This window comes from Cryptomeria japonica, chromosome 2 (assembly GCF_030272615.1).
Source record: "Cryptomeria japonica chromosome 2, Sugi_1.0, whole genome shotgun sequence".
NCBI classification, from domain to species: Eukaryota; Viridiplantae; Streptophyta; class Pinopsida; order Cupressales; family Cupressaceae; genus Cryptomeria; species Cryptomeria japonica.
Genome location: NC_081406.1, coordinates 399,625,145 through 399,651,038, shown reverse-complemented (window position 1 = coordinate 399,651,038; position 25,894 = coordinate 399,625,145). Strand labels below are relative to the sequence as shown.

General features: G+C 38.6%; 1 protein-coding gene across 1 annotated transcript in view; it reads left to right on the top strand.

The window, feature by feature from the left end:
- Positions 1-25,894, top strand: part of LOC131064457 (DNA-directed RNA polymerase V subunit 1) — a 223,899-nt gene that overhangs the window by 100,082 nt on the left and 97,923 nt on the right. Inside the window, exons 13-14 of the mRNA XM_057998604.2 lie at positions 13,556-13,622; positions 13,737-13,855. Coding sequence (XP_057854587.2) covers positions 13,556-13,622; positions 13,737-13,855 — 186 coding nt within the window. The remainder of the gene's footprint in view (positions 1-13,555; positions 13,623-13,736; positions 13,856-25,894) is intronic.

The window sequence follows — 25,894 nt, the reverse complement described above, 5'->3', positions numbered from 1 at the left end:
TTACAGCCGTTAGAAGACAAGTTACAGGGAGGGCGAAGAACTTCAGAATCAAGCGCAGACACAGGCAAGCAAGTTTTGCCATCTGGTGTGCGTATTGCAGGCAGCCTCGGGATGAGCAGCAGTCAGAAAAGCAGGAAGCATTGCCCAAAAACCCAATCGACAATGGACAAGGATGAGGTAACAGTAGATAATATTGTGTTCGAAGGTCTTAATGGAATAGACTGCAGAAATTTGTGGGCGAAGACACCTCACGATGACCCGATAAAGATAAACCTGCACCAGGCATAGGTACACTGGGCTGTCCAAATGCCAGTTTTCTGCATAAAAGATTTTGAGGTGGTTTTGCGTGCCATGATTGGTAGCTATGATAGACACCGCCACCATTCTGTATTTGACTATCAACACCAGCGGATAACTATTTCATTCACGGCAAGCGAGTTCAGCGGGGTGTTTGGCATACCGGGGTTGAAAGGGAAAAAAATCGATACTTCACAGAAAATTACTCTAGAAAACCGTGCCACCTTGCTACAATTGATGTTGAGGGATAACCTCACGCAGGGAGAAAAAGATAGCCTCAAAAGTGCAGGCAAGAGTAGGGGAGTCAAGAAAACATTTTTGGCTAAGGGAGTATGGCGATGCCTGTTGTCCGTAGTGAAAAGTCGCCTTACAGGTGCCAGCCGCGCGTCTGACATAGCTATCGCACAAATAGTGTTGATGAATGGGCTGCACAATGGGGTGGTGTATGACTGGGCATCACTGCTCGCAGATAGGATGGACGAGTTCATGACCCTTCAGTACAAGAAATTTTACATGCCGCATCATGCCATTGGGTTATTTCTCGATGCAGTCCGCACACAAATCACCCCAGGCTCACAGCGATTGGAGCCACAAGGTCGTGTTGCACCGGACCAGCCGCCCATATTCTACTGGTCGCACTTGGACGTCTTGGCACATGGCGCAGAGGCACGCTTGGGCACAAAAAGGAAGAAGCCTGCCATGTCAGACACAGTCCGACACAGAAGAGTCCGATGCAGAGGAGGATGCGGATAGCGACAGGGAGGAATCCGCAGATACCTCCCAGGTGAGCGGAGGGAGCTTTCGGTTGGCAGGGAGAGGAGGTGACCAGTTGCCTGAAGAGGAGGTAGTGGAATCAGTAGGTACAAAAGGGTCCGTTTTAGCATTGCAGGTTCAGGTCCACTTTACACCAGCATGCTTACCGGAGACTTGTCAGTTGGCGATGCCGCGGTCATTCGGGACAGTCAGCGCAGTCACCACGGTGCCAGTTCCTAGCTTTGGGCAGCCTCGGGTGATGATAGCTATGCCACCACCGCGGGTCGAGACCACACCAGGGACCGACTCTGGGGTGGCCTCAGTTCAATAGGATGGGCCGGGTACCTTGGCAAGTGTAGGGGCTTCCATGGAGCAAGATGTGCCGGATGTGCCAGGTTATATGCAGGAGGTAATGATGGAAGCAGGCGCTCTCCAGGATGACTTGAGTGCCTGGTTGAGTCGATACCAGCTCACACCTGTGGCACCTGTAGGGGAGGCCACTCTATCTCCAAGCAGGGAGATGCATCCCTTGGATATCATCGATCTAGAGGAAGGGAGTTCTTCGAGCAGTAGGGCGCTTTAGAGGGATGCGTCACCCTCGGCGGATGTAGTAACCAGTACTTACAGAGAGGAGGGGGTGCCTGTGGGAGTGCAGCAGGGCGCCGAAGAATTTGAGCAGTTCATTGCCGAGATGACTCTAGGAGCACAGCGCCTTGTGTCATCTGCCAGCCTCCAGGTGGATGCAGCCATGGTCGAGCAGATGGAGAGGTTGTTGACCTTTGCTCGCATTGGATGCAGAGAGGAGTTTGGGAGGTGTTTTGAGTCTGCCGGGTGGCTCGAGACGGAGAATCTGGGGATGCTGGAGGCTTGGCACCTCACTGAGGGGGTTGGTGAGACCCGGATGCAGTTGTTGTTGAGAGAGGTGGAGCAGGCCTTCCGCGAAGGCTATCTTGAGCTTCGGAGGACATAGCACATGGCATCCACAGTTGAGGCCTTGCGCGTAGCAGCAGTGACGGCTCGAGAGGCGCTGACTACCAGGTTTCGGGAGGTTGAGGCTACCATGGCACAGACTCGCACAACGATGGATATTTTGGTGGCAGATAAGTCTACCTTGGCTATACAGTTGGAAGAGGAAGGGGCATCCAGAGAGCAGTTGGAGACTCGATTGGTTAGCGCACTGGAGAGCGTGGACAAGAAGGATAAGGAAGTGTTGGAGGCCGCCTACATGGTGAAGACTGCACTGGAGAGATAGATGGTGGCAGAACGAGATCTGAAGAGGACGGAGTAGGTGTACGAGCTGCGTGGGCGATTGGCGTCCGCCACTACACCACCACCGGCGCTTTCTTCATCAGGGACGCCCTCTGCACCCCCTTAGTTTTTTATGTTGGGTTCTGTAATAAGCAATGTATTCCCCATTTTGTTGTAAGTCGTCTGGAGATGACCTTTCTTTTTTTGGGGGGATGATGTTGGCGGCAATATTGTGCACGAATAAAATTAGTTAATTAAGTTGTAATTGTCTTTGTTAGTTCGGCAACCGAGGGATGGTAGTTACGATGCGACGGTTGGCACTTGCACCCCCTCGGTACCTTTATATACCTCGGAGGTAACTTGTACAAAAACATGATTATGAATGGAATAACATCTTTTATGTTTTATCTGATATCTATGACATTATTATTTTGCATTATGTGTTCTATCTGTATGTTCTAAACTGTTCACCCAGAGGGTAAACAAAGGCCTCCCCCCTAAGAGTACTCCTGAACCCAAAGCATTACCCACAACCCGAAATCACATTGACATATCCAAGAATAAACTTTTAAGCTATGCTTCACCTATAGAGCCCCATGGCAACCAGATCATTGGTGTTTGGGAAAGGGTCAAATACACTACATAGAAGTGGTCTTTGTTGAGGATCTAGAGGTAGATGAGCTTGAGCTTGAGGTTGTTGTGGATGAGGTAGAGAATGAGGAAGAAGGAGGAGAGCATCCAAAAGGTATACTTGCAGTGCTTTTAGGTGCACCTAGATATCACTCTTTTTGTGTTAGAGGGGTCTAGCAACGACAAAGGGTGATAGATTTGATTGACAAAGGGGCCAACCACAACTTCATTAACTAAGGCTTGGTGGCTAAGATAGGTTTGAGAATAGAATATTTTGAAGGGTTCAATGTTATAGTGGTAGATAGGTACACTATCCAATTGAACTGAAGGTTTCAATAGTTGGTAGTTGAAGCTATTAGGTCACATGCGAGATGACTTCTATGTGAGTGGCATTGGTGAGACAAAATTGGAATTGGGAGTGCAATGGTTGTACTGGCGAATACACACAAAATCATTTGACATTGGACTTGAAGTTAAACTTTATTGGGAAGGACGTAGTTTTTCATGGCCTTTCCGATGGGGGTTCGATGATGGTTTCAGCTAAGAGGATGGAGAGAGCATTTCATATAGGCTAAGTGGCTTGGGTAGTAGAGTGCTTGATTATAGGTACATGACCATCCAAGGATGGGAGGTCCTACCACGTTGATTTTCAGTCCATCTTGGATAAACCTAGCAAGATATTCAACAATTTTTTTTTTGAGACTACCATGTATTGAAACATGTTAGGGAATGTATTGTGTGCCAATAAAACAAAACAAAGAACATATTTACAGCTTGGTTTGGTTCAGCCCCTACCTATTCCAAATCCGAAATGGGAGAGAATTTTCATGGATTTCATTATGGGCATCCCAAAGGTGCAAGGTAAAAATGGTATATATGTGGTTGTTGATAGAATCACTAAATAAGTGCATTTATGTGATTGTTGATAGACTCACTAAATATTCTCACTTCAATGTCGTCTCTTTAGAGTACAAGGCCCAACAAGTTGCTGATTTGTTCTTTAGAGAAATTTTTAGATTTCATGGACTGCCAAGGAACATTGTGAGTGACAGAGATAGCAAGTTCATCAGCTTATTTTGGCAATAGATTTTTTGATTAATGGACACAACATTGACCCCTAGCACTAGCTATCATTCTCAAACTGATAGGCAAACCAAAGTTGTGAACAAATGGGTAGAAGGTTACCTGAGGAACTATGTTATAGGACAACAAATAACACGAGTCAAATGATTGCACCTTGGGAATGTTTACTTTTCAACCCATCACATGTCAATAAGTATGATAACTTTCAAGGATCTTTATGGGTATGATGCACTTTCATTTGTTGATTTGATTCGTGCAAATATAAGGGTACCTGGTGCTCAATCTTTGGTTTGACAAAGCTTGGATATTGTGAAGCCACACGAAGAAAATCCATAGTAGGTCCAAAAACCAAAGTTGCATGGACACAGATATGGATACAAATACAGATATGGTATCAGATACGGATATGGCCATTTTTTAAGAAATATGGATACAACTGGATACGTCATTTTTAAAAAACACATACACATATTTAACACAGTTTTCTAAGTTATTCGAGGAGATTTTCATTACTTAAAATGCATTATAGACATATAATTGTTGCATAAATAATGATAAGTTGATTTAACATTTTACAATACGCAGTAAAATAGAGTTGCATTGGAAGATAACCCAAAAATGGGTCACTAAAATAGAACAACATTTCATTTGTCTTTCTCATTTGGTGTAGCTTTTGTTTATACCAATTTTTTTATAAAAAAAAAATGCATGAATGAAGTTTTTAAGAATTAAATTTAGGAAGATATACATCAAATTTTTAAAAATCAAATCACATAATATCTAGCATGGTTGGAAATCAAGGTTTTTTGGGCATGTGTGGGTACAGTATTTGACGTGTATTCGAGCTTTATTGGATACGTATCCGTTTCAAAAACGAGAATGGATGCAAGGATACATGTGCCCATGGAGGGACAAAGGAGTTTCTGGCTACTATGCGAAAAAACAAAAAAACATATATGTTGATTGCCATTGAATTGAGAGGATTTTTGAGATAGGAGACATGGTGTTTTTTGAGATTGCATTCCTATAGGCAATCTTCACTCAAGGGAATTGGTGCTGAAATGTTGAAGCCTCAATTTAATGGGCTATACAAAGTCGTAAGAAAGATTGGTGAGGTTGCATATGAGTTGGAACTTCTCGAGAACAACAAAATTCTTAACCTTTTTCAAGTGTCTCACTTAATGAATGCCCTTGGACAGTAGGTCAAGGCTTTGTTAGATCTACCACCAGTTGATGATGAGGGGAAGTAGATTCTTGAGCTCAAAACAATCCTTGATGTGAGAGAGAAAAAGTTGAGAAACAAGATCATACTGCAGTACTTGATGAATTGGACGAATCTATCATGCAAGGACACAACTCGGGTAGGTGTGGATGTTTTCAAACACCCAAAGTTGAAGTTGCTTGAGGACTATTGCCTACAAATTTGAACCTTGAAATTTTAAACTTCCCAAATCCTCATACCATTTATTTCTCACCAACCATCGCTTCTATGTAGTAGCAAGAAATTATCCTCCATTTGTTTCTACTTCTACTGTATTGCAACAAGTGCTCTCATCTTTCAGAACTCCTTTTCATGCATTTCAAATAATCCAATATTGATAGTTCGTGAAGTATGAATGAGAAAATACAAAGGGAAGATGGATGTTCCATTGAGGTATTATGAAGGATTATTCATGAAAACATGGGGGTTTCGATAATTACACAGCAAAAATATTGCACTTGACAAGTAGAGAATAACTTTCTATCACTCACTTTAAAAGTTAAAAATCTACTCCATTGGGTCGACATATGGTTGTGCAAACTTATTTAGAGGCCAAAATGTTAAATATCGTGGGAGGAAAGAATAAAGTTGAAAGGTTTCCGCATGGATTGTGAAGTCATTTATGGACCTGAAGCAATTTTTCCAATCACAATCAAAAGATATTATTGAAGCATTGGGTCACCAAGGGAGTTTTAAAATTGCTATTAGCCTCCACATAGCTATAGCAACTCTAGAAAATGCTAAAAATGCTAATTGGTACATATTGTTGGTTTTGAAATGGGCTTCAGAGCTTGAAGATGGTTTTGAAATCTCTATGTTACTGCGACACCAAGTTTCGCTCTCATCGAAGTCAAAAGAAAGCAAAGAGTACTATCGACATTTGGAAGTGGTTTTGGAACCACTGGTGGTTCCCAAAATAGTTAGGAGAACCAATATAGGAACCAATTATGTAAATTCTTGTGTGAATCTCCAACAAAAGCTACAACCGCGATTACCATATGCACAAAACTGGGTTATTGGATTGACTTTCGAAACCTTAAGAAGAGCATGTTTTTGGGAACCACTTGATCCTTCTCTGAGCTTTTCAAATGGTGAGAGATATGAAAGAATATTTCCAGTCATCAAAGATTTGAGCACTGGTCATCTAATATGATTCTGTAAGCTTGGGAGTAGTTGCTTCTATTAAATACTCGAGATTGCAAGAAGAGCACCCAAAACAGGTTTACAATTTTTTGCCCAATGGATGGAACTTCATTTCGATATGAACTATAATCTCTCACCCAACCAACTATCGAGTGTTATTCTAGCAACTATCAAGTGCAACTCCCCCTACAATTCTATGGGTGATTCTAAGCGCATAAATGAACGTCATTAATTTACTGCTCCCCTACAATTAATTGGGCTAGGGGCTCTAGTTCAGGTAGGTGCGTACCCTTGCAGAGGTAAGAGTAGTTAAATTTCGGTTAATCATGGTCAAAGATGCTCTTGAAGTTCTTGTTGGCTTACTAGTGGATTGGGAGAGGTGACAAGAATTCTTGAGAGCGAGGGAATCTCAATTTTGAGGGAGAGGGGAGAGCTCTACCGAGATTCTGAGTACATGTATATGAGTTGCATATACGGGCTTGCTTCTTGATGTTGGAAGGAATCAAATTTTATTTCCATGCACATGACTATATTGATAGAGGGTTTTGAGACCTTGGAGCTGTGATAGGAGGCCTATATTACAAAGTGATAATTGATGTTGAGGTCATGCAACAATTTTTCTAAAATATGTTAATCTATTCCCGGATGCCTTGTGCAAAGGGTGTGTTCATCAAGCAAGACGAGAAGCTGTATACTTCGTCGTGGTTGTGCACTACTTGCAATGTGTTGTCATTGCTGTCCGAGGAATTGGAACTCCTAAAGATCTTTTAAGTTCAAATAAGTTTATTGCTTTTGATCGACATATCACCCCATCAAAGGTATTTGGTCCATAAATGATATACTGGTTATGCACAATTTTGTCAATCGATCACATCTAGGGATGGTTGTAAGGACTTCGAGGAGATGGAGTCTCAGTTCGTTTTCCTATTATTGCTATTGTGGCGTCTTATGATACATTTGGTGCAACATCAGCTTTGTCTATTGATTGTGATAGTGATGGCGTTGGAATAGTAGTTATACTAGAACTGGCCAGATTGTTTTCTCGTCTTTCTACAAATCCAAGAACAAGAGTAAGATATAATTTGTGGTTGACCATATAATTACAATGGGACATTTATGTGGGCGGTAGGAACGCTAGGGAACATGAAATTCACCTGCTAAACAATTTGTTTCAGCAATAACCGGTTAGGTGCTCCTCTGAATTCCTCTGATTTTCATATCGAAGTTAAGGAGTTGAAGACGTTTGGATATCTCTCAAACAAAATGTAATTGAACAAAATGCAATATGAGTGATCTTTTGATGGAATTGAAATCGATGAGAACAAACGTCGCAACGTTGAACCCATATGAATTCATTGGAAGGGCATTGTTGAATGTTGCCTTGAAATCAATTGAATGATTAATGATATGACCACATAGGAGCTTCTATAGCAAAAGTTGAGCTGTGCGCTATTGCTGCACAATTTTTATCAATAGCCAAATGAATGGAGAATGGAAAGCATATGCAAAAGATTGGCACTTCTTTTACCCTGTATCACAGCAGTATGCACTGATGCCAAATTACAAAGGTTACCTACTGTAGCAAAATTTTCTAATCGAGAGATGATAGAAAGATGAGCATTAATATAATGACAATATACCATAATAAAGGTTTGAAGGCCGAAAGCATTTGGGATCACTAAAGGATACCTTACAAGATATATGAATTCTCTATAAAGGATAGTGAACATTTGTCAATAATGATAGATAATGGACGTATTGAACTAGAACTGGAGATACTAAAGAAACTTTTGGTGAATGAAGGCAGAATTGGACTGTTGCTTGTAGTGATAGTTGCTCAATTTCGTTACAACTAATGTTTGATCCTTCATTTATTCTTTTTGGCCAAGTGAGTACATGGAAGCATTTCAATGGTGACTAGTCGCTTGTCAATTTCCTACCACTATATCTTATTTTATTATAAAGTTTTGGTATATAAGCCTTTAATTCAATTGTGAATTAAACATTATGTTAACGGAAAAGAAAAGCATTTCATCTTTATTTCTATGTGGTATTTTAAAGAAAGTAGTTATGGAACTAAAGGGTTTATTGGGGAAATCTTTAAATATGCGAGGAAGGGACATGACAAGGGGTCCGGATTTTCTGATCCCCCTTATGCTCATCTTATGTTTCAGGAAAGGGGAGCAGCTGTATGATTTCTTTTGAAACATAATCTTTTGTAAAGGGAGGTTGAGTCTGTGAGCTTGATTTTCATCAAAGAAATAAAGGAGATGTCTTTGAATCTTTGTGGAAATTTCCATTTCCTTTAGATTACCATTTTCTTTTGTGTCTTTGTAATTACTCTTTGATTTTTTTCTCTGTTATGATCAGATTATGAATATGTTCTTTACTATATCTGTGAGTCTTGATTTGTCCATATTACTTTAAGGGAAATTACTGTTTAAGTTCCAAGGAGATGTTCTTCGTGTTGTCTTTTTCATTCTCTTCACACTAAAACTCCAAGCGCATTTGTGGCATGGCTATGCACAAATGTTAGTTTGCCTTTTTCTGTTTTCTGGTTAAAAGCATACCCCAAAAAATGAAATTATATCTTACGAGGGAGCTGCCTCTCTCAAACGCAGAAGAAGATAACCAATGCAATGGTTGTCTCTCCAACTGTTGGTGGGATTTGTCTTTATTTTGGTAGGCAAATGGAGTTGGGATTCAATTAATTTTATAAAGACAAATTTGTTTACTAAGGGAGAAGCAACAATTTGAGTGTGCAGGCTGTCATGTCTGCAAAACACCAGCACTGTGAGGACATGTGATTTAACAATAAAAGTGTTTTTCAACACCAATATAATAATATTAGTATTTTTTATAATAATAATATTAAATATTTTAATCAATAATAATATGTTATTTTAATTATTCTAGTGGTCAACCTTTGTTTTTGGTAGTTGACCTATTGCCAAACATTTGTTTTTTCTTAGTGCTTCCTATCATGTATAACAGTTGGGGCAACAACACTCTTTTGGTTATGAAGGTTTTTGGATGATTTTCTTAGTGTCTTATTGTAGGATGAAACCCCTGTTGGACACATGACTAGGTTAGGACATATACTCTAATCATCGATAAATCTTCAATATTTTATGCTCTTTTCAGATTCATTATTCCAGCTCTAGTGCAGGTCTGAGCGAAGATAAGTGACAATACTCCTGATTGGCGCACCAAAGGGAAGATAGATTGGTGAGGAGAAAATGCTATAGATCCCTGCACCTGCTCCGAAGTGATAAATAAGGTGTCTGGCAAAAGTGAGGTAATAGGTCGAAGTTATCAGCGATAAGGTAGTGAGGGTTAAGGGTTACACACCTCATTATTGCTTTGTGGTTGTATACCTTAACCAGTTTGAGCGGTTAAACTTGGAGCAGTGGATTGCCCTAAGACAAAACCAAGGGAATCTTTATCTATCTGCAAAATTCATTTTTTGAGTGATTAAGCTTGGAGTAGTAGATTTTGGAGCAACAGATCGCCCTAGGACAAAATCAAGGGATCATTACGTATCTGTGGAATTCATTGTACTCTAATTGGCTAAATCCTTGTTATAATTTGAATCGTAACATATGGTGTTTGAGTATTACTATTTATTGTGTGACGATTGAAGTTAATTTCAGGTGGCAATCTAATTATCCACCATGCTATTTCTCCTGCTCTGAGTTTTCAGTATATCTAATATGTTCTATTTTGAGTTGAAAAGTTAAAAGGTAAACCCAGGTTCATTTCAGATCTGAGTTTTCAGTACATCTTATCTGTTTTGTTTATGTTACAAAAGCAAATGGGAAACCTAGGTTCTTTACAATATCATGACATCTTGGATAACAATTTATGCATAAATAAAAAAATCAAGTAAAGTTTGTAACTCATTTCATCACTGCATGACCAATTCATATATATGTATTTGATATAATATTATAATCTATTCCAACTCATTTACCAGTAATATTTCTTTAGTAAATCTAGAGTTACCAGTCAGAATGAGGCTTGAAGACTTATGAATTGGTTTTCTACCAAGTTTGATCAATCTTACTGAGACTTGTCTTGAAAACTTGGCCATGACAAATAGGTAGGAGATTAGAAAAAATGAGCTCCCCCCCAAAACGCTTAGAGTGGTGTTTAACACTTCAAAATGATATTCATTTCATTTGCAAGCACAAACAAGGAGTATTGAAGCTAAAAATACAACTCATGGAATAAAAAACCCAAAAAAATACATTTTGACAACAAAGATAAAGCCTAATTATTGTGCTATGGCCTTGACACTTTCACTTTTTTGAAAGTTTTGGAGGATTCTCGGAACCTGGTTAAATGTGATAAAATAATGAAGGTTGGCATGTGTCATGTAGGTTTCTGTGGTCTGAAAGGCTTTAATTAGGTGCTGTCCATTGACATAGTGAGGTGCTACCATCTCCAAATCTCTACTCTAGTTTTAAAAATCAAAAATCAATTTGGGCCATCCTATCTTTAAGTAATGCTTTTATGGTTGTAGAACATATGTTGACTTGCTTGAGCGACATGTGCATGGTCCCACAGAGAGCTAGTGATGCTAGGCTGAGTGATCAACGTAGCTTTTAATTGATAAGTTCATTATGTCTTGAAATCTGATTCATTGAAGGGTGCATAGCAAAAGCTTGAAATCCTTAATTTAAAAAAAAAAATGTATTTTGAATCTGTGAAGCCTTTTTCTAGTCTGATTTTGAGTCAAAAATCAGCTTGCCAAGTCTGAGCCTTGTAACTATGGCTTGGACATTCACCACATCATATCTCATTCACAAGTTCAATTATCTGAAATTATAATCTCTAACAATGGACGCAAAGGACAAGTGACAAGGAATATTAAAATTCAAAATAAATTTTATTGGTTGAAAACTACTTTAACGTGTTCTTATAAGAAACTGGTGGGAGAAACCTTGAACAACTAGTGTCACAAAATCTCAAATTGCCAACTCAAGGACACCTAGAAAATGGTCAACACATTTGATCAAGTATGGAGAAGGAACTATATTGAAAGCTAAAACAATGGGCTTGAGTTGGAATATTATAAATAAAATTGTGAAATGAGGTGCTAAAGGCATTTTCCATGCAGATTATGGTGTATGTATTGTAGCTAAAATATTATGACAACATAGACAAATGCCAAGAAAATGGGCGATGAAGATGCTTCTCATATGCTGAAATTATGTTGAAAACAGTTTGCCACATGGAAATACAAAATGCATAGAAAGTGCACTTTAATGCAATTTTTATTAGAAATTTTTGAACTTGATTGTTGATGTTAAGAAATGTCACAGTTACCAAGATTAACTAAATTTCAATTGATCGGTTAGAGTTGAAATTTGTTTTAGAGGTTGAATCTACCATTTTGGTACTTGGCACAAATGTCTAAGAAGCTAAATTGAATCTTTGTATAGAAGAATAATTTTCGTTGAGATGTAATTTATCCGGTAAGATGTTTAGTTCATTTGGAAATATTGTTTTTACTAGCCTACATTGTCATTTTTATATTGCAAGAATGAAACTTCTATGAACTTGTAGCGTACAAAGCATTTTTTTTAACAAATTTCTTTGGTAAATCAAGAAACATCTTAAGGATGTAAACCCTTTGGCTAGTTGAATGATTTTATTCATAAATTAGCATTGTGTTGAATGCTGATATATTCCAATTTGTTATGCATGATTGATATTTTTGGTTTGTTTTGAGAGATATTGGTTTGCAAGTTTTATTGGTGTTTACTATCTCAATTTTGTTTTGAATTTAGTAGTGATTTTTTGAGCTTTGAGAGGGTTGTTCTTTTTTCCTTGTTGCATTATTTGTGGAATCAATAATCTGAGTTGCTTCAAACAGATTTTTCTTTGCATGTTGGGTTGTATATCAGCATTGTAGTTATCCTAAGTTAAATGGTGGTTATACAATTATTAGGGGTGTTAAGTATGGTGGATTGAAGGCATATTTCGGACCCAAACTATCTGATATGACAGTTCTAAGTAATGTTTATTGAGTTTGGATGTCTACGTTTAGCATTCTACATCATCCCTCAACCCTCTTTGACAGTTTGAGTCCACATGAATGGTTTAATGTCAACCTATGATTTTATGGACTAATGTAGGTGCATCAATGTGTTCATTATTTTGAATAACATTATAATTATGGTCATATTATTTTAACTTTGGATGGCAGTACTGCCAAAGAGTGGTGCATTTCATATTCAAGATATTGTAATATTGGATGATATACTTCTGATTAATGCATTTATCATTGAAGGTCTTGGTCACTTCACTGCTAGACCCCTTTTCATTTCAAGCCCCTTTTATTATATCGATCGGATCCACATGTGATTAGTCATTTTGGCTTGATTGGATTTTATTATAATCTGCTAGTGGCTTGGCATTCTCTATGCATGCTTGTTTGTTGAAGAGGTGTTGATTTGGGTCGGGTCTGTGGCTTGCATGCTTTGGTCATTTTTCCGTTTTTACATTTGAGTAATCCATTCATCAAGTTAGTGTTTGTTGTCCAAACGTCGTATGCTCTCATCTTGGCCACTTTGGTAACTTGATGATCATAAAGTGCAAAGACTTGTATTTACATTTTCGATATTGAAAGGTAAAATAACTCTGGTATGGGGTTATTATTTACATAACTTGAATAGACAAAGGTCCAAGTAAAGTGTAACTAAAGTCACAATTGGTTAGCTCCTAAAATAGAAATATTCACTTGTTAATTAATCTTAGTGAATTGAATTGGATGGATAGGAATGCAAAGATGATTGGTTAGTAAACTAGGACTAGTTCATATTTTAGTTGAAACTAACTTTGTTAAATAGTGACATTAATATCCATAGTTCCATAATTATGTGTAAATAATCAAAATGTTAATATGAAAAGTACCAAATAATTCTAGGTCTAATTTGCACGTCTTGGAAAAGGCCCATACACCAATATTTTATATTTTTTGCTATGCTATTCATAAATGCCCTTACTAATTTTTGTGTGTAGTCCCATTAGTTCAGCTTTTACAACTATCTATTAACTCAACCCTTTTATTTCAACTTCTGCAATTAGGGTTGATAAGCTAGTTTGTAATACATATTATTTTTCATGTTTCAGATACCAAAAAAACTGGGAAGAGTGCTTAATTAAGACTCCATTTATTGGTCACATTCAGTTAGACAAGGTGATGATTCTTTTGCATCCACTTTTTTTGTGTAGCAATGCAAGAGGTCATTATTTATTCAATAAATTCAGATTCCATAGGTGACATTGAACTTATGACATCTTTGTATTGCAGAGGTTATTGGAGGAAGAAAGGCTAACGTTGGAATCATTGCACAACAATTTGAATGCGAGAATTTGCAAGAAGATGCATTGCCTGAATGGGCTGTCAAACAAAATTATATTGCATACTTGGTAGTCTTCTTAATGTCTTGTCTGGGCGAGGGAAATTAATTAATGGTCTCAGAAAAAAACTAGCCTATGCAGATGGGTCCTAGCAATCTGTTCGTCACATTTGTGTATGTTTATAAGTGATAGGTGATTGGTTGCATGTATTTTTCTATTTTAGGCTACAAGCAATCCAAGAAGTAGAAAATGAATCGAAGTTGTTCCTTTGATGTGCTTTTTTGAGGAATTAAATTACTTTGTTTGGGTAATTGTTTTGAGTTTCTTACTTATCACAATGAAAAAAACACTAATATATTGATCTTTTTTATTAGAATGTTTAGATTAGCACTTATCATTTGAATTGAAACACTTTTTTGACACATTTGTAGTTTCTTTGTGTGTTTCAGGACCTTTCAATTGAGAAGGGACATTCATTTGTCATCGGTTTCCTTGTTGTGGTTCATCACTCATGCCTGTTTCAAAGCAACATAATCTTTTTTCTAGATATCATTCTATTTCTTTGTCTAAACTATAATCATAAGGGGAACAACAAAAGTTCCTGGTTTTGTTCACTGTTTAGTTAGGTTCACCTGATACTTATTTTTGATGAAGATATGACTTAGATGGACAACTGTTTTCTTGATAAGTAGATGATTACTTAGTTTCTTTACTACCTTCTGTTCTGTTTTGGAATTTTTGGTGAAGGAAAATGAAAAGGATGGTTTGACAAAATCAAGGAAATGTTTTGAATGGTTGTCTTGCAAATGAATTAACTTAAGAACTATTTTCTTAAGTGACCTCACTGGTATGTGTTGTGTTGCACACACAGACCCCATCTCCGACAGGAACCCCCTTTTTGTTGTCTTGTCTGCTTTGCTGGTTGTTGTAGAAAACCCTGTCAATTTAAGACTGTGTGAGAAAGGGAGAGAGAGAGATCAGATCGAAGTCACAAGAGTGATAGGATTCAAAGGTGTAAGCTTGGAAGCCTAGGAACCCTGGCCTAGCCTTTAACAGAGCTTGAAGACTCAGATGTTCCAAGGGCATGAAGAATGGATTATGGTATCAAGTTTAAGGCAAGCATATATACATGAGGATTGGCATAGACTTGATTGTTTGAAGAAGAAGAAAGAGATAATGTTCAAAACCAACATTGATTAGGAACAAATGCCTAGCAATGAAAGGGAGAACAAGCTTTAATCATAAGGTCTTTCCAAACATCTAGTTTTACACCTTCAGAACGAATTGGCCTTTAATCCAAAAGATCTTTCTAGCACCGGATGCTACCCCTTGATTTTAAGTTTTCTCTCTTCAAATTCGGTACTTGCAGTCAAACTAGGATTAAGCCTTAATCCTAATAATCTTCCTCAGCCCGAGTTCCCAATCAACTTCCCTTTGCCAAGTTTCAACCTGAAATTAGGGTCTTTCTCCCAAAATTTGGTGTTTGCAGTTAAAATGGGAATAAGGCCTAATTCCCAAAACCTTTCCCAACACCGAATTTTGACACTGAACTTGAGTTCCATCCTAAAGTTCAGTGGTAGCAGTCAAATGAGGAATATGCCTTATTCCTAAATAGTTCCCCAACATCGAATTTGCAGCATTCATACCAATTCAAAGCAGAAATTTCTTCATGACACTTACTGTGGTGTCTTAAGCAGGTTGGAATCCAAGTCAAGGTGCCCCCAAACGGAGGGTAGTGAGAAGTATCAAATAGGTATTGTAACTCAAAATTTAGTGTTTTGAACTAAAAAATCAGGAATAGGTCTTATTCGCAAAGACCTTCTAAACACCAAGTTTTGCACAAACACCTCCAAATTTGGTATTGGTATACAAAATAGGAATTGGGCCTTATTCCTAAAATTTTTCCTAGTACCGAATTTCCCCCCATACTGAAGTTTTCATTCCCAAACTCGGCATTTGCAGTCAAGGAAGGAATAAAGTACTAATCTTCAAACTGATCCCAGCATTGAGTTTGGCCCTTAATCCTATGATCCTTCCAAGAACCGAGTTTGTGGTTGTTCCTTGTTTGTCTCCTACCACCAAACTTGCAGATTGTTCCAAGGTTTCATGGCCATGCTCTCAAAGTCCGAGTTGTGATCTAGATCAGGAGGAGGATCCTAGAACTTGTCTTAGATCCAAGTGGCACACAACAACCAATTCCTAACAGCATGTCATGACAATGAATATCCCAGGCCCAAATTTCCCCAAAGTAAGGCAAGATAGGTTGTATGAGTCAATAAATCCTCTGATAGATGAGAGGAATGAGGGATTTAATTCCATGATGAGAAAAATGAATCTGATTAAGTGAAGGATACATAACAATGCTAACCCTAAGAAACCCTTAAAGGCTCTTAAGTGATGAAAATTTAGTTGTCTATGCAGGATGAATGACACCAAAAGGAATCAAAGAATTAAAGGATTAAAGAGATAGATGCCACCAATGGAGCTAAAGGATGGATAATCCAAAAGCATAGATTGAGAATATGACCGCTCGGAGGAGCCAAGGATCCAAGCAATACAGATAACGTTTCCCAAGTGTGCTAGACGGTTTCCAAGATGAAAGGAGGACAAAGTCAGGCTCAAAATCTTGGTGATGTATTTTTGAAGAGGATTGAGAGTAGCATGGTCACAGAAATGAAGAATTTTGCGAACACTTGGAAATATCAACAAAGCTTTGCCAATGGAGAATTGTTCTGTAGAGCCAATGACAAGTATGAAGATGAAATATCACTACTACAATGCAGAAAGCCAAAATGATGCCATACCTAGAATTCTGGAAGAGAGTGACAGACTACAAAGGTGCTATAGGAGACATACAAAAATAGAGAAGGAACAACTAGAGATGGCTCGAGTATTATTTATTGTAATGGCAATTAATTTGTTGTAAAATGACCACTTTTAGGCCCAATTTAATACAATACAAGAAAGGCCAAAAGTTAGTTATTTGTCCAATTGCCAATTTTGTCTTTTGTGAAAAATGTTGCTATTTTGCCAAATTGTCATTTTATCTTGTATTGGAGGGTAGTTGAAAAGTGGTTGAAGGTTGTTGAGATCATCAACGAAAAGCTGTTAGGGTTTCTGGAGGGCAAATTTGGGCCATTGAATGGATTAATTCCTGGCCATTGATCCAAAATGTAAAATCTATAAAAGGCCATTGCCTCTCTCATTGTTAGGGGTTAGAAGTTAGAAAGTAGCAGTTAGCAGTAGGGTTAAAAGTAGCAATAGCTAGCAAGTAGAATTAGAGTAGAATTTTTGAACAGAGATTGTTGGACTTGCAGTTGAAGCAAATAAATAAAGCATTGAATTATGGTGTTTTCCTCATTGCCTTCACCTGTTTGCATGGTTTCTTTCATCAAAATTAGTTAAAGTTCTAAAAGATCCCTGATGGATCCCCTTGCTGATCTGCTGTAGTTTTTAAATTAATAAACTAGATCTTCCTGTGATGCCTTTGATTTGTTTTAGAGAATAGACAAAAGTTGCAGAAGGTTTGTTTCTTTTTGTGTATTTTGATAGTTTTCAAACAAGTAATGAATAATGAACAGTAAACATGAAAGGAGACTGAAAATAAATAAGAACATACAGCCAAATTCAGAATTGCTACAAGCTTTACCAGACAAATTTCTGATTTGTAAAACCAAATAATAATTCCAATGCAGATCCAAGGAACTTACATCCAACAATGATGCCAAACTGAAAGGTGAATAGTGATCATGAATCAAGAATACCTCTAAGGTTGAATACATGCATTCCTTACATTCCACGTGGCATGTACTAGCTGCAAATGGCGGCCCTAAGGCTGCAAGGATTACGCCCAAGCTGAAGAATCAATCTGCCATGCTGAACCCTTACTCTACAACCTGAATCCACAATGAAGAATGGCGTACTCAATCTCTATCAACAATGCACTCTACCTGAAGAATCCAATGCCAATAACTGCTAAGGGCTACGTCCCAGCCAGTCCAGATCTTGGGGTTTGCGTCCCAGATGAAGAATTGCCCACTCAGAGCTAATTCACAAAAATAAGTTTGATTGTGTAAAAAGATAATGAACAATTTGGTCTTCATCTCCTTATATCTCCTTTCCTTTCCAAGCCAAACCCTAAAAGGGAGTAAAGTTGGCGCATTATGAAAAGAGTGTTATTTTCTAATTATGGCGTCAACTATAGGAAAATAACACTAAATTGCAAATAAATAGCTTCAGGCATCCAAAAAGACTCTGGAAGGTGAGAATCATGTAGCAAAGTTCAAGACCTTTCCAACGAGCTATAACACATAGGCATATCAACCCAGATGAAGCCAAAAACCCCTTATTACTCCGAAATGACTAAATACATAGCCTTATTTTAATTTATTTAATCGCTAACTTAGGAAATATTTAAATATATTAAAATATATCTAGATATCCAATAATAGCCCAAAATGACCAAACAATCATGAATATAACTTTGTCACCTATCTGTGACCGATGCCAGAAACGCTGAGCTAACTGGCAGTCCCATCCCTAAAATCTAGGGATGCTCCTAGAAACTAGGAGACACACCCAAACTCCCTGAAACTGAAACCATGACATGGTCCCGTGGAACCTCCAATATGGGAACTGCCACAACCTCCTAAAAAATAGGGAATCTCCCTAAAATCAAGGAACTGCTCCCAATGGCCCTCAAACTGTCTGAAATGCCAACTCCGGATACTGAATACCCTGCATGAGTCTCTATCCACCACTGCCAACCTACGAGATCCAAATAATAGACCATCCCACTACTCTTCTCCTGTCACCTAGAAAGGGGACATTACAGTCCTCCCTTCTCGGAGATTGCTTGTCCATAAGCAACTATCATGGCTATTGCTCCCTTCCAAAAAAAGCTACAGGATATGCTTACCTTCACCCAATTTATGGGTATTCCAGATGAAGTTGAAGATGCTATGAGTTCATATCAGCTGCAAATAAAAAGAGAAGAACCGATTGACTCATCCATAAATGAGGTTTGTAAAAATCTCTGAGGAATTTGATGAACATGCTACAATGGATGAAGTGGTACCTATGAATGGTGAAAACATGTCACAAAGGTATGGCAACCATTCTGATTTTTATAACAGCAGTCCTTCATATGAACACAATGATGAGTCACAGATCATGGCACATGAGGAGGAAGTTGTAGGAGGGATTCCTACAGTTGGCATGCATTATATGAGTGTTAAACAAGAAGGATGCACGGGGATAACAAGCCATAGCAACCCTGACTTTTATAACAGTAGTGAGTTATTCTCTCCTTTTCATGTTGTTGGTGTTTCTAATTATTGGGAAATGAGTCATGAAAATTCTATTATGGTGGGTACACATGAAGCATGCTTTGATCATGATAAGTCACATGGTATATCTCATGCTAGGACTGGGTTTAGACACTTTGGAGCAGCTGATATAACTCAGTCCCAAGTGATGAATGATGCTTGGCTAGAAAGGGCAAGGCAAACCAAGCTATTGGCTCAACAAGCCAAGATCAATCTTCAACGTGTTCGTGTTGTTCACCATTCATCTAATGATGAGAGACATGAGTTGCCTAATTCAGAATTTCCAGTTGAGGTATTTGATCATTCTCCAAGAGATGATAGTGGTTTGATTGATGACTCTTTTAGTGGGCCAGCCACTCGAGAGTTCTTTGTGTGGAGTAGTGTTGGCATGCATACTTCATTTCTGAGTTTGTCACCTATTTCACTTGATATGGCAGCGATATCTTTGTTGGTTGGTGACTTCATTTTCTTCGATTCCTTGAGGACTAGTGACTGTCCTAGGTGGAATCATGTGGCATATCTTGACATTTCATTGTCTAGAATAGTTTACCAGCAGTCTAGGAGTGTTCGGAGGTATACCTTTGGGATAGAGATGGAGTGTGGGGTGATTTTCGTTGATTGTCATTGGTTTGATGACAAATTTGATACCATCTATGTTGCTGATCAGAGTTATGACAGCGAGGGTTGGCGGCCACTTCTTTTGGTTATATGGCATATGGGGGTTCATTTTCACATTGTTTTGATATTCTACATGTTTGTATGGTTACTTCAGGGTGAACATTTGACATTCTCCTACTTCATCTCCTACAACAAATTCTATATTTTGATTTGGGATCCGGGTATTGATTTGCTTGGTACATTATTTTACATGGATTCCCATACGTTACTTCATGGTCTGTGGTATTCGGGCATTTTTATCAGAGTAGCGCAGTGGTTGGGTGAAGCAACATTTATCAGATTGGTATGGGGTTCGGATGTTGGCTGGCTGGGTACTTTGTTCCTCATGGATCACCGCATGTTATTGCGTAACATTCATGTAGACTAGAACAAGAGCGTTCAGTATTTTATGTACGGCTTGTATGGGATGGTGGTGGTACATGGAGGCATTGCTTGTGGACAAGCAATCTCCAGGAAGTGAGGACTGTAATGTCCCCTTTCTAGGTGACAGGAGAAGAGTAGTGGGATGGTCTATTATTTGGATCTCGTAGGCTGGCAGTGGTGGATAGAGACTCATGCAGGGTATTCAGTATCCGGAGTTGGCATTTCAGATAGTTTGAGGGCCATTGGGAGCAGTTCCTTGATTTTAGGGAGATTCCCTATTTTTTAGGAGGTTGTGGCAGTTCCCATATTGGAGGTTCCACGGGACCATGTCATGGTTTCAGCTTCAGGGAGTTTGGGTGTGTTTCCTAGTTTCTAGGAGCATCCCTAGATTTTAGGGATGGGACTCCCAGTTAGCTCAGGGTTTCCGGCATCGGTCATAGATAGGTGACAAAGTTATATTCATGATAGAATTTTCATGACTCATTTCCCAATAATTAGAAGCACCAACAATATGAAAAGGAGAGAATGACTCACTACTATTATAAAAGTCAGGGCTGCTATGGCTTCTTATCCCCTTGCATCCTTCTTGTTTAACACTCATATGATGCGTGCCAACTGTAGGACTGCTGTTATAAAAATCAGAATGGTTGCCGTACCTTTGTGACATGTTTTCAACATTCATAGGTACCAATTCATCCATTGTAGCATGTTCATCAAATTCTTCATAGAGATTTTTACAAACCTCATTTATGGATGAGTTAATCGGTTCTTCTCTTTTTATTTGCAGCTGATATGAATTCATAGCATCTTCAGCTTCATCTGGAATACCCATAAATTGGGTGAAGGTAAGCATATCCTGTAGCTTTTTTGGAAGGGAGCAATACCCATGATAGTTGCTTATGAATGTATCATTGAATGTTTTAACAGGGGGCCTCCTCCTTGTACTTTTAGATGTAGTTGTACCTCTAGAGTGTCTTGAACTCTTTTAAGGTGTTTGATCAAATTCCCTCCCTGCTTGCTTATTTTTACATAACCCTGTCATGATGATTCTTTTTACTGTCCAACTGAAAACCAAATTCAATCACACCAAGTGAATGCAATTATAACCCACAGGCTGGCAGGGTTAGGCTTTGATACCACTGAAAGATCCCTGATGGATCCCCTTGCTGATCTGCTGTAGTTTTTAAATTAATAAACTATATCTTCCTGTGATGCCTGTGATTTGTTTTAGAGAATAGACAAAAGTTGCAGAAGGTTTGTTTCTTTTTGTGTATTTTGATAGTTTTCAAACAAGTAATGAATAATGAACAGTAAACATGAAAGGAGACTGAAAATAAATAAGGACATACAGCCAAATTCAGAATTGCTACAAGCTGTACCAGACAAATTTCTGATTTGTAAAACCAAATAATAATTCCAATGCAGATCCAAGGAACTTACATCCAACAATGATGCCAAACTGAAAGGTGAATAGTGATCATGAATCAAGAATACCTCTAAGGCTGAATACATGCATTCCTTACATTCCACGTGGGATGTACCTGCTGCAAATGGCGGCCCTAAGGCTGCAAGGATCACGCCCAAGCTGAAGAATCAATCTGCCATGCTGAAATCCTTACTCTGCAACCTAAATCCACAATGAAGAATGGCGTACTCAATCTCTGTCAACAATGCACTCTGCCTGAAGAATCCAATGCCAATAACTGCTAAGGGCTACGTCCCAGCTAGTCCAGATCTTGGGGTTTGCGTCCCAGATGAAGAATTGCCCACTCAGAGCTAATTCACAAAAATAAGTTTGATTGTGTAAAAAGATAATGAACAATTTGGTCATCATCTCCTTATATCTCCTTTCCTTTCCAAGCCAAACCCTAAAAGGGAGTAAAGTTGGCGCATTATGAAAAGAGTGTTATTTTCTAATTATGTCGTCAACTATAGGAAAATAACACTAAATTGCAAATAAATAGCTTCAGGCATCCAAAAAGACTCTGGAAGGTGAGAATCATGTAGCAAAGTTCAAGACCTTTCCAACGAGCTATAACACATAGGCATATCAACCCAGATGAAGCCATAAACCCCTTATTACTCCGAAATGACTAAATACATAGCCTTATTTTAATTTATTTAATCGCTAACTTAGGAAATATTTAAATATATTAAAATATCTCCAGATATCCAATAATAGCCCAAAATGACCAAACAATCATGAATATAACTTTGTCACCTATCTGTGACCTGCTGACGTGTTTTTTAGGACAGCGTTGAACACAGAATAAAGTTGCCTAATAGTCACTTCACTCTCTCTTGATCAAAGTGCGATTGTATGCTAAGATTGCAAGAAGTTCAAACAATTGACTCCAAGGTTCCTTCAATGCGTGGACGTTACTCAGTTGGCTGATGTGATTGCTAGTAATCCAAGGGGCCTTACGTGTGCATCGTTCTTTCACTTCTTTGTTGTGGCTGGAACTCCATCATCAGATATGGCAATTCTGCGATGCTATTGCTTCGAACGGACTAAAATGAACTGAAAGAAAAGGGAAAGGGTTCAAAAGGATCTAAATCTACTCCTAAGGGCAGTGATAACAATGAATAGTGCTCTGGTGGACAAATTTCAAATAAACCAAGCTCTGCTTTGCCAAGTTCAACTACAACTCCACAAGAACCGGTGCAATCTTCTGAGGATATTGAAGGATTTTCAAATTGAGAAAGTGCATTTGAATACCCAAAACGGCGCAATCCAAACGACTGTCCACAACTGAACTTAGCACAAGTTTAGTGGCTCAGGCTAACTTTACACTGCAACTTACAATCAGCAAGATACAAAAAGTATGAACCATGGAAATTCATCAGACACCATTACATTCTCCATTGAAATCAAAGCACTTTACTACTTCTAATCTAAGTGAGGAAGGTGAAACCATGCAAGTTTTAAAAAAATAACTCAAGTGGACACCATCAGAGAACAATGTTTCACTATTATTTTCTAAAAAACTTATCGCAACAATTTCATACAAAGCTCCCTCCTTTACAAATGAGGGGGGTCACCCCTTATATAGGCTTCAAGCCCTGGCTACATGCAAACCCTAATTAGGGTTTTCCCTAAAAGATTCTCCACTCAAGATGCAATAAGGTGGGAATCTCCAATTAATAACCCATCATGCCCATATACAATTAATTCAAAAGTACCCAAAATAGCATCCACTGCGCATTAAATGCACCACCTCCTTCAAATTCGCCCAAAATGCGTTGAATATTCATCCATGCAAAAATCACTCCACTATGTCATAAATGATCCATCATTTCTACATGCGTTGACTGCATGCAAAAGGAATTTGTCATAAATTCAACATGCAATGACCGGGTCGCCATTTGGCCAAATATTCCGGTAATGAATGCGCCACCCTACTGCCACGGGTTCAATAGATCCTCGCCATGCAAGTGGGCCCCGCTGTTGTATATCCGCTCCTGCACATCTGGAATTGTTGGAGAGGGAAAATTCGATTCAGGAAGAATTTTCTTGAAGTCTCCTCAACTTTCCTTGCTTGAAGAAGGTTTTTCATCAATTTTGCACATTTCCTATTTTTAGGAAAATTTCCAAATTAGGGTTCCACGGTCCAGGAGAGAGAAAATCCTCCTACGAATACAAATCTTTAAAACTTTTGAAATTTGGATGTGATTTGATGCCCGAGAATGGATTTTTCAATTTTTTCCCTGGAGGGGAAATTTCTTGTTCAGTTCATCCTTGATTCCTTCCTTGCCTTAGAAATTTCATGTTCAATTCATCCTTGGGTGTATTTCTTCCTTGCTTGGAATTTTGTCCCGAAGGAAGGAATTTCCAATACTTAGCCAAATTTTCATCTTTCCTAGAATTCTGTCCTGAAGGAAGGAATTTCCAATACTTAGGCAAATTTTCACATTTCCAAGAATTCCGTCGTGAAGGAAGGAATTTCCAACACTTAGCCAAATTTTCACCTTTTTCAGGAACTCTGTCATGAAGGAAGGAATTTCCAACACTTAGTCAATTTTTCACCTTTTTCAAGAACTCTGTCATGAAGGAAGGAATTTCCAACACTTAGTCAATTTTTCACCTTTCCTGGTATCATGTCCTGAAGGAAGGAATTTCCATCACTTAGCCAAATTTTCACATGTCTCCTTTTCAACATCCCTATTTTTAGGGATCCTCCTAAAATTTAGGAGCCAGGTTCATTGGATGAAGAATTTCACCCCGATTCTGAATCTATAAAAATTTCCATATTTGGTCGGGATTTGATGTCTAAAAATAGCATAACTGAAAATTCGCCCGAGGGGAATTCTTCTTTTTATTCCTCCTTGACTCCTTGGATTCCGTGCCCTAGGCAAAATTTTAAATTCTTTGCTTGGACAAAATTTTTTTTACCACGCCAAGGATTTATGAATTTTCTCTCTGTGAATGACTTCTTGGATTCAGCGCCCCAACCCAGACCTGGGCGCATTTTGGCTCTGTCCATGGAGAGGTGGATTATTGCACTTGTGAGTTCATTCTTGGTTTTAGTGCCCCAGCCTTGACTTGGGCGCATTTTGGCTCTGTCCATGCAGAGGTGGATTATTGCACTTGTGAATTCATTCTTGGTTTTAGCGCCCCAACCCTGACTTGGGCGCATTTTGGCTCTGTCCATGGAGAGGTGGATTATTGCACTTGTGAATGGCATCTTCAATTCAGCGCCCCAGCCCAGTCTTGGGCGCATTTTCACCACGTTCATGGATTCATGGATTTTTCCATCATTTCAGGCTCTTCGTCAGGATATATATATGAAATATAACATTTAAGTATAAGTTATACTTTAAGTTATATTTCATATATATTGTCAGGATGTTTGAGAGTGGTTTCAGGTCCATAGGAATCATAATGCAAATTCTGGATTTCGGAAGATCTTCCAAATTTCTAGACTTAGTCAAATTTCAAGCCATTTTCGGATCAGGATGACATTGGTGGATTGATGTGAATTTCTGGACTTGGATGATCATGCTTGCTTTCCTCTTCTGGAATAGGAGATCCAAACTTAGCCAAATTTTGACCACTGTCTGTGCTGAGATGCCACTTTGGGATTTTGAAAGTGGATTTTCCAGATTTAGAACAATTTTGTGCCTTCCACTTCAGGGATGATTCTCATACTTAGCCATTTAAACCCCTGCCTGTCTGCTTTCAACTTTCCAGATTTAGAAGTGATTGTGCATGTTGATTCTTCGCTGTTTGCTAGCCTGATCCTGCCACAAATAGACTTTCCCGAAATAGAAACTTTCCAAAATGTCAGAGTTAGAGCCTAAAACAGGACGCAGGAATGACTTACTATAAATAGAAACTTACTAAAAATATAAAATACTAAAAATAGTAAGTTTGATTTTTGGCAAAATGGCGACATTCCGGGAATCGGAAAATCCCTAAAAAATAGGGACTTTCTAAAAATAGAAAGTTGCTCCGTTTGGGCTCAAATTTTACTGGGAGGTCCCTTGAAGGGTCCTGATTCCAGTCGTATGTTCAGTTTTCCCAAAACCCTAACAGAAACCCCAAAAATCTAGGATAAAAGGCATAAACCCAAAAACGAGACAAAACAAGCCCTAGGCTTAGTTGAATTTGCTCAAACGAAAGGCATGCTTGACCAATATGACCCCCAAACACTTGCAAAGTAGAGAGACTGACGAGACTGCTGTGAAAAGACCACAAAAACGCAAGACAAAAAACCTGGAGGGCCTAAAAAGAAGGGGG